At 55.5% G+C, this 9429-nt stretch overlaps 1 protein-coding gene and 1 long non-coding RNA gene across 8 annotated transcripts in view; one reads left to right on the top strand and one right to left on the bottom strand.

The window, feature by feature from the left end:
- Nucleotides 1–1062: 1062 nt before the first annotated feature.
- LOC125339055 lies at nucleotides 1063–9270 on the top strand. Its single transcript, XR_007208387.1, has 3 exons — nucleotides 1063–1621; nucleotides 2516–2520; nucleotides 9261–9270. It is a non-coding gene; the product is annotated as an uncharacterized LOC125339055 (long non-coding RNA).
- Nucleotides 2657–9429, bottom strand: part of Paqr5 (progestin and adipoQ receptor family member 5) — a 29340-nt gene continuing 22567 nt past the window's right edge. For 5 of the 7 annotated variants that reach the window (XM_048330145.1, XM_048330142.1, XM_048330146.1 and 2 more), the window contains 5 exons: nucleotides 8666–8792; nucleotides 6741–6821; nucleotides 5049–5145; nucleotides 4727–4868; nucleotides 2657–3291 (listed from right to left, as the gene is read on the bottom strand). In XM_048330145.1, the coding sequence (XP_048186102.1) occupies nucleotides 3050–3291; nucleotides 4727–4868; nucleotides 5049–5145; nucleotides 6741–6821; nucleotides 8666–8792 (689 nt within the window). In that variant the 3' untranslated portion in view covers nucleotides 2657–3049. The remainder of the gene's footprint in view (nucleotides 3292–4726; nucleotides 4869–5048; nucleotides 5146–6740; nucleotides 6822–8665; nucleotides 8793–9429) is intronic. The other 2 variants (XM_048330148.1, XM_048330147.1) reach the window with 1 other exon arrangement.

The following is a 9429-nucleotide window of genomic DNA, read 5'->3' as shown; positions in this document are numbered from 1 at the left end:
GGAGGTGCGGGCGGGGCCGGAAGGGGCGCTGGTCTCCTAGGCGACCGAGGGGCGGGGCTAACGGGAGACGTCAGTCATCCGAGTGACCGGAGTGACGGGAGGTAGCGGAGCGGGAGTCCTGAATCCCAGCCCCGGACTTGTCCCGGCGGGGACACCCAGGGCTCCGTGCGTCCTTGGACGCTCCCTGGAAGCGGGGTTCTGGCTCTCGCCTCCCTGAGGACCCCCGGCCTTCCCTCCGCCTTCCTGAGGGTGACTTTTTGTTGTGGATCGGTCGTGGGACTTGAACTCAGGGCCTGGGCCATGTCCCTGAGCTCTTTTGCCCTAAGCGCCACACCCAGCGTTTCTGAGTAGTTTATTGGGGATGAGAGTCTCCCGGATTTTCCCGCCCAGGCTGGCTTCGAACAGGGATCCTCAGATCCCAGCCTCCTGAGTAAGTTAGGATCACCTACACCAGCACCCGGCAGAACGGTTGTTCTCTATGGCAAGATGCAAATGATTTGCAGCTCCCTGCAGAATTAGGGTCCGGAGGGGAGAGGAGACACTCGCAAGTAGAACAACTTGGGAAAGGTTTGGCCTTTTTTTCCTACTTTCTTAGTGTTTCATTGAGATGATCCATAGCTCCCTTCCCCCTCCCCCAAAACGGCCTGGTATTTTAAATTTTTGACTCAAATCGGCAATAAAAAACATATTTCCATAGGAAAATAAGAGGAAAGGGGATATAGAGGGAGGGAGGAAAGGAAGTCTGATAGAGTTGTATGTCTTGCATTTTGACCCAGCGCATGGAACAATTTGGAAGAATATTCATAGGCACCAGAGGTCCCTAGATTCCATTTGCGGGACTACTCATCTGTTGATTTCAGGGCCCCTCTTTTATTATGGAATTATTTATGGGACACAGAAAGCAATTACTGAAGAATTCTACCTAGGGCCCTTCATAATGAACGTTAAACCTCACCCAGTGAGAAAAAGAAAAGAAAAAAACCTATTCCATATTCCAAGAAGGACACACACACAATTTCATATATTCTTGTCAATACATATATATGTATCTATATGCTCATTTTTATTGTGCCCTTTCTCATTGAGAACTGAATTGAGAACCGAAAGGATGTTTGGGGTCTTGTGGACATGGGGCTTGAGTTCAGGGCCTGGGCACTGTCCCTGAGCTTTTTTGCTGCATAGCATTCCACCCTGAGGCTGGGGATCATGAGTTTGGGGCTAGCCTAGGCTACGTGTGGAGCTCTGGTCTTAGAAAAATAAAAATCCACATGGCCTGTAATAAAAATTCAAACTCTAGTACTCCCCCGACCCCCGCCTTTGGACGTGAAGCACCACACCAAGTGGGAGCCTCCGTATGTGAGCGCATTTTACGCTGAAAATGATCTTTGAGATCCTTTTGCTCTGTGCTTGGAAAGAAGCGAAAGTAAACTTGCAGAGACCTGCTACTATGAGACCACAGACTGACCACTGTCTGTCCAGAAACACACATGCCTGAGTTAAAGCTTCCCACACAGTTACAAAGGGACCCAGGGCAGCCCTTCTGCAATCACTCAGGAAGGGATTTCAGGGAAATTGCAAAATTCCTCGGCAGTTGAATCATCCCCATATCTTCTAGGAGCAAGTGGCCGGATTCCTAATCTTCCAGTGGAACCAGCACCTGCTGGCCCCAGGGCCTTGTTGCTGTTAACTTCTTCCTACACCTAGCCAGCCTGGCTCCTCCCCGCCAGCCCCACGGCCCATCCACATAGCCCTTCTGACTGTGGCTGAATTTACTTGCCATGCCTGACCGTCTGTCCAGCCAGAGGATGTCTGTCTTCTGCGTACCAAGCGCTACAATGCTTGGGCCAGTGTCCCCCACCCCTGTGCCCAAGGCGGTTTCCCCACCAGTGAAGGAAGGCACTGGCTTTGTGACGGGTGAAACAAGACAACCACAGGATAATAAATAATCGTTGCTGTTGTTTCTCTCAGTGGAGGAAAACTGGACATCAGTGGGCACCAGAGGAACACGTCAGGCCTGGGGCAGTGGTGGGTGCCCCAGGGGATTATGGGTGAGGAAATCGGGCTGACACTGGACGAGCTGCGGTGGAAGATGTTAAACTGTGGTAGCAGCCCTGTCCTTCTTTTGTTCCTTTCTCCTTCCTTCCTCCTTTTTTCTTCCTCCCTCCCTCCCTCCCTCCTCCCCTTCCTCGCTTCCTTCCCTTTCCATCCTTTTGGTGAGATTGGAACTTGAATTCTGGGCTTCACACTCTTGGGTGGCTTTTTCACTCATTGCTGACACTCTACCACTTGAACTACGGCTCCACTTCCAGCTTTTTGGCGGTCAATTGGAGGTGAAAGTGTCATGGACTTCCCTGCCTTGGTTGGCTTTGAACTGCGATCCTTAGATCTCAGCCACCTGAGTAGCTAGGACTGGAATGAGCCAAGTACGTATCTATGTATGTATGTACGTATGTATGTATCCATCCATTGACTACAAACTCAAAGTCCGTACTGACAGGGGAAGGACACTTTGAAGACACAGTGGCCTGCGAGTGGAGGCGTTATCCCTTCCCTAGGCAGGGGGCCCCCATCATTCCGGAATGTGTGCCCCGCACCTCCCCCCCCCCCCCCCCCGCCCCGGCTCCTTGAGCCTGTGTGTTCTCAGGTCCTCCTGCTTATCACCCTGAAGCAGAGTGCAGTGCAGCTCCTATGAAAACTCTTGGGGGAAGCTCGGCCACATGAAATCCATTTCTACTTTTAAAAAGTGATCTACAAGCCCCAAGGGTACCATCCTTAAACCATTTCCGATCAATTTAACCCGTATTGAAAGAGCAATCATCTGTCTGTCCAGGACAGCCTGAGCCCAGGTTCCCCCTTAAAATCGCCATGTACAGAATCAGCGCACACCTAGAGCAACCTCTCCCCCTAAATACCTGCTTGGCACGAACTCACTCAGAACTACCAAGGCATCAATCACGAGGACCACATGGAGCCATGGTAAGGCACGGTTTTTGGTGGCTGGGGGCTACCACTTAACACTGGCACATGCCACAGACAGCATCTGGCTGAATCATGTTTCTTTTGTATGTAATTCTGGCTCGGGATTCCGATACAGAGCAGCTGAGAAATAAATTATGTTGCTGAGGCAGAAGACGATGCACAGAAGCAGAGCTCCGGCTATCTGCGGGAAGGAGAGGGGCCTGGAGGAGGCCAGCAGCCACTCCTTCCGCAGGGTCTTGTCCAGCAGGATGGCTTCCATCTGCATGTGTGTGGCCAGGATCGCACACACGTGAAACAGCTGGTGACTGTGGCCTGCACCAAAGACAGAGAAGACCTTGAGGTCACCAACCACAGGAAGCCAACTGGGCACACGCCTGCAATCCCAGCTACTCAGGATCCTGAGATCTAAGCATCACGATTCAACACTAGCCCGGGCAGACAAACCCATGAGACTCCTCTCCAAGTAACCAGAAAAATAAATCAGTACAAAAGAGCTGCATGGGCTGGGAATGTGGCTCAGTGGTAGAGTGCTAGCCTAGCATGCATGAAGCTCTGGGTTCGATTCCTCAGTACCACATACACAGAAAAATCCCGAAGTGGCGCTGTGGCTCAAGTGATATAGCACTAGCCTTGAGCAAAAAGAAGTTCAGTGCTTAGTTAGGCCCCGAGTTCGAGGCCCAGGACTGGCAAAAAAAAAAAAAAAGAGCTAGAAGCAGAGGTGTGACTCAAATGGTAGAGTTCCAGCCTTGAGAAAAAGCAAAAAAACTAAGCAAAGAACATGAGTTCAAGCCCCAGTATCAGCTCAAATAACATAAAGGAAATGTTCAGAACAGGCCAAAGCCGTAGAGGGAAGAGACTCATTTAACCAACTGCCAATTTCCTTAAAATTGCAAGCACTGAAGTGTATCTAGTTACCAAACATGTACATTACACTTAACACTTGAATATTAAACAACTCCTGACTTTTTCTGGCCTTGCTGACATGTTCAACTGTCACGTGACACCCCTCGTCCACAGAGGGGTTGGGAGGACACAGGGACATGAGGGGTGTGTGGTTGGGAGAAAAGCCCCAGGGCCCCGGCACCATATTGGGTGATGACTAGATGTAGCATAAAGAGGCCACACACATTATGGACCAAACTATATCCCTGCAAAATTCCTATCTTTTTTTCCTTTGTAATACTGGGGTTTGAACTCAGGGCCTGTGCGTGCGGAACTGGTACTCTACCCCAGAGCTCTAGTGCTGCTTCTTCCGCTGGCTCTTTGGACAGAGGGTCTCACTCCCTGGCCAGGTGAGCACCTTAGCGGTGACCCCCTCCCCTTGCTTTAGGCTTCCGGTGGGTGCCGAGATCCCAGGCCCGGGGCCGGAGTCTAGGGTGAGAGGGATTCTCTCAGAACGTGACCAAGAAGATCCTCCAGCCCAGTGGCTCCCCTCTGGCTCTCCCTCCTCCCCATGCTCCTGCCTCCTCCCTTCCCTAGGTGCACGAGGAGCACCTCGTAGCCTCTGCCAACATACCCTGTTCTCGCCTGCCAGGAGAGAAACGCTCAGGAGAGCCTCTGCCTGCCACTCCCGACCGCCCTGCCACCCCCAGGAGCCCCCCCCACCCCCGCAGCCCCTTCTCTCCAGAATCCCTCCCCCTGCAATAGAACCCCTCCTCTGCCAGGAGCCCTGCCCCCATCAGGATCCCACTCTCCACCCCCCCCCAGGAACCCCCCCCCCCCACTACACCCTCTCCCACTGCCTCACCGATGTAGTCAAAGCGGCCTGGGGCCAGGCGCTCGGGGAGGTGTGCGGAATAGAAGAACGAGGCCAGGAGGGTCATGAGCACGTGCTTCTGGTGGTACAGGACAGCTTCGTTCTGGGCACTCTCCCCCGGGAACAGAAAGAGCTGCGGGGGTGCGGGGGGGTGAGATGCAGAAACAGAGGCCTTGAGAGGGGGCAGGCTTCACGAAGCCCCTCCTGCCGCGCCACGCGCCGCCACCAGCTCAGCGCATGGGCACAAACTGCCTGCTGGGCCTAACCCTCAGGTGCCCGCACCGTCCTGAGCCCCATCCTGTCCTGTCCTTACCCGGTAGAGAATGGGGAGGGAGTCCCAGGTGTAGGGAAACGCAAAGGCCAGGATTCGAAGCAGCTTGCAGAGCCGAGGCTTCTGGATCTCAAGGAACCTGAAAGTGGGAGAAACGAAAGTGAAGAGAATTGCAGGAAGTTACCTGTGCATGCACGCACACACACACACACACACACATCCCCCCCCAACACACACATGCTGAGAACAACAGAGGACAAGCACTCTCCCATACCCTCCCCGCCAGCCTCTTCCACTCCCAGCCGCTGTGGAAATGGCCAGGCTTGCTGCCGAGAGATGCCTGGAGAACCAGACCAAGTCAGGGAGACGCTGGGACCCCAGGAAGCATGCGCCCAGGTCACCTAATCACCGTTGCCCACAGAGCTGCCAGCTAAGGGAGCAAGGACACCTGGGGACCTCACTTCCCCGTCCACCCCCCACCCAGGGGCACAGGCAGCCAGCACTGCAAAGCCTGGTTGCTTGGCACAGAGAGAGGCAGGGGCTTCTGCCCAGGCCACTGTGGTACCTGCTGGGGGCTGGGGAGGGGAGGTAGCAGCTGAGGGGGGGAGCCGGGCAGCACAGACGGCAAACTGAAACACCAGAAGGGCACAGATGGACAAGGAGGTGCCCCACAAAGCCACAGTTCTGATGGAGGCCCAGGCTCGTGGAACTGCCAGATGCCACCCCATGTGACAGGGACAGCACCAGCTTCAGTGCTGCCATATGCAGGGCTGGCTTCCTCCTCCGCACCCCACAGGCCCAGCTCAAGGCAAGCTCTACTTTCCTTCCTTCTTTCCTTTTTCCTTCTTGACAGGTCTCACTACGTAGCCCATGCCCGCCTCGACTTCAAGATCTCCCTGCCGCTATTTCCTGAGTGCTGGGATTACCGCTGTGTGCCCCCACGTCTGGCCTGAACCAGCCCTCTCTCCTGCAAACCCCATCTTCTGCTCCAGCTCGGGGTCTCTTGCCCCGGCCAGGTTGTTCAAGTTGCTTATGAGCCTGGACAGGCACTTAACTGTGTACCTGCCTTGGTCTGCAGCCCTCAGCAAAGGAGCTGGCTCACATCTGGACAGACAGAGAACCTTCCTGAAGGGCAGAAGGGCAGCCAAACGCAGCCCAGATGCATGTCTGAGGACGAGTGTCCAAACTAGAGTGGTCTGCCCAGTAACCAGGCAAAACCAGACTGTGGGAGAACCCAGTTCAGGGAAGGGGAGGGGAGGGGAGGGGAGGCTGCTGCTTCTGCTTCCCTCTCCACCCATCAATCAGGACAAATGGATGGGGCCTGGGTACAGGCGGAGCAAGGCTCAAGGGAGGCAGTACAGGTCCTCCACCCATCCCTCCCACACAAGAACCGCGGCCTCAATTTAACCATACATCCAGACGCTGGCAGGCAATGCGGTTCAGATTTTACAGGGAGGAAAATGTGGGCTCAGATCCGCCTCTGCCCTCCCCCGCCCCACACCCCCCCACACACCCTGGGGATTGGCAGGTCACTGTGGCTCTGAAGCCCAGTGGCAGTCCTTCCTTGCCAGGCAGTGGCTTTGATGACACAAGGCCCAGGAGTATGGCACTGGGTATAGCCAGGTAGTAAAGGCAGCCCTGCCTCCACTGTCCCAGTCGAGCTGACCGACACCACCGCCTGCAGCAGCCCCCATGCACGGACGCCACCGGCCATTTCCAGGGACAGAAGCTCACTCCAATGTGCTGTCCTGGCGGCCATTTGCACGCGAAGAGACCTGGTGGCCGGCGAGGGCCATCTTCCAAAGCACAGGCTTTCTGCAATGCAGACAACATGTCGCCCAGCCTGACAAAGTGCTTCCCCAGGGGAAAGGAGACCAGCCTTCTCAGCCGCGAAGCCGAGTCTACATGGGGGAGGAAAGAAGGAGAGAAAAGCAGAACAGGAAAGAGCCAGCAACAGAGGCAAAACAGCCCACAGAGGCAAAAAGGCAGAAGAGCCATTAACAGGAAGGCCACCCCGAGGTGCACTTCAGCATCCAGCCACAAGGTGTCACCACAGCCAAGAGGAGCCAGGGGCCAGGGCGGTGCACCAGGCTGGGCAGTGTGCAAAGGCTCAGCCAAGTGACAGGGAGCTAGGAGCCCTCTGCCAGAGCCAGGGTGAGGAGACGGCAGACTTGGAGAGAGAAGCCCCCTTAACAGCAACTTCATCTGGTAAATCTGTAACAAGCTGGAATGATGAGAAAGGGGGTTCCACAGAAAACTATAGGCAATTTGGAAAAGACACTCTTATTAGAGGTGAACAGGTATGCCTGTGTGTGTGTGTGTGTGTGTGTGTGTGTGTGTGTGTGTGTTTGTGGCGACTGGCCACACCCATAGCTGCCTAAGTGCTCACCTCCCTAAGCCTCAATTCCAGACACCAGGGCATCATGGTCCTTAGGAACCAAACAGGGTGGTGGCTGGCCCTCATGGGCCGAGGGACGAAGCTTCACAAACCCCAGTGGCATTGTGCCACATAGGCCTAGATTCCACCGTCACGGAACCCTCTCCTCTCCTCGGTATCCCCTGGGTGAATCCCCTGGCTGGTCGGGGCCAGCCAGCATTTCCAGAGCTGCTGAAGGTTCACTCTCCTCCCCAGAACCAGTTTGTCAGGTTTATGCATCTTTCCAACTGCTCCCCAATCCCACAAAACCTGTCACCGCGTTTTCCTGAGTGAAAAGGATGAACAGCGACAAGTTGAGGCAGTGACTCAACTCATTGGCCCTGGGGTGGAGGCAGACTTCTGCGTAGGCCCAGCCCATCCGAGACCACCCAGCTCTGAGAGAGGCACGGCCCAGTTACCGGTAACATCCCTGCCCACACGTCACAACCCTGCCACGCATGCGCCAGTTCCATCTTCTCAGAGGTGGAGGTGAAGCCTCAAGTTCAAGTTCCAGGAGGGTGTGGGGCTGAGCTAGATGTCAGGCCAGTGAGTTGACTTGCCCAGGCCGGGATAAAATCAAAGTTCAGGACATTCTTACTCAAAAGGTTTTAAGGCTGGGCACCAAGGGCCTACACCTGTGATCCTAGCTACATGGAAGGCTGAGAACAGGAGGATTGTGGTTCAAGGTCAGCTCAGGCAGAAAAGTCCTCAAGACTCTTTCTTCACCCGTAGCTGGGCACAGTGGCATTCATTCTGCCATCCCAAGTTGTAGAAGAGGCCAAGGTTGGGAAGATTCTGGTGCCAGATCAGCCTGGGCAGAAAGATCTCTGAGTCTCTGACTCCACGGAGGGAGGCTGGAAGTGGTTATATTGTGAGCCTATGGTCCCAGGGAAGCCTAAAATAGGCGGATCCTAGTCTCGGTACAATAACCAGTGAAGAAATAACAGGGACAGATGCACAACTCCGTGGTAGAGTGCCAGTAAGGGCCTGAGTTCAAACCCCATTGCCACTGAGAAAGAAGAATTTCAGAGCATTTGACCACATGTTGGGATTTTTCCAAGCAGAGGGTGGTGCGTGGTGGTTACACAGATGACACCCTTGAGGTCATCAGCAGGGGAAACTGAGTCTTGGGCTCCCTGGAAGCTCTCCACCGAGCTTGCCTCTTCTGCAGACCTCACACACACAGGGGGCCCGTGCCTGGCCCTCCTCCCTCCCATCCCACCCACGATCAGCAGCCCAGTACCTGGAGTAGCAAGAGAGGCCGGTGCTCAGGACGGTGTTCAGCACCGCCAAGGCCACGTAGTACTCGTGGAAGGTGGTGCGGACCAGCCCATCCGGGAACGTGTAGGCGGAGTAGGCAATGGCGCAGCCTGGAACAGGAAGACGGGCTTTGGGAACGGAGCTGGGCCCAGGCTGCACTGAGACTCCAGGAAAGACTGTCCCCAGCTGGTGCCTCAGCCCTCATCCCACCCACCCTCGAGCGGTGCGGTCTGTGAACCCCCCCCCACCCGTTCTACCAGATGGGACAGGCCAGCCCCAAATGCGAGGTCATCCCGTCCTGGCCTGTGAGAGTTTCAGAGTTCTCCTGAGTCCCCCGTGAAATGCAGCCATCGTTGAAAGTGAACCCGCCATGACCTCGTGATGAAGCAGATGACAGGACCTCCGTGGAGTTACTACACCATGGTGACCCCTGCCCACCCTGCACCTTGCTGGGAACTGAAGCGTGGCCCAGAGGAGCGTTTATGCCATAGACACTGGCAGACAGTGTCCACAGCCCAGGCCTGCTGGCTCTCTGCCTGCCCATGGTAGACAAGTTCCTCACGGGGGCCCTCAGGAAGCTGGAGCAGGCCCTGGTATCAAGGAGGACCAGGGGTCCTCATGACTGTTCTACAAACCCAGCCAAGCCTCTGGTGCACGGACTCGGGGCCAGTGGCCGGGACTCCGGGCTGGGCCGGGGGAGCTGGGCTCCCAGGTTGGGGCTGGGGGAGCTGGGCTCTGGGTTGGGGC

The sequence above is a fragment of the Perognathus longimembris genome, chromosome 20 (assembly GCF_023159225.1).
Source record: "Perognathus longimembris pacificus isolate PPM17 chromosome 20, ASM2315922v1, whole genome shotgun sequence".
NCBI classification, from domain to species: domain Eukaryota; kingdom Metazoa; phylum Chordata; class Mammalia; order Rodentia; family Heteromyidae; genus Perognathus; species Perognathus longimembris.
This window is presented reverse-complemented; position numbering and strand designations above follow the sequence as displayed.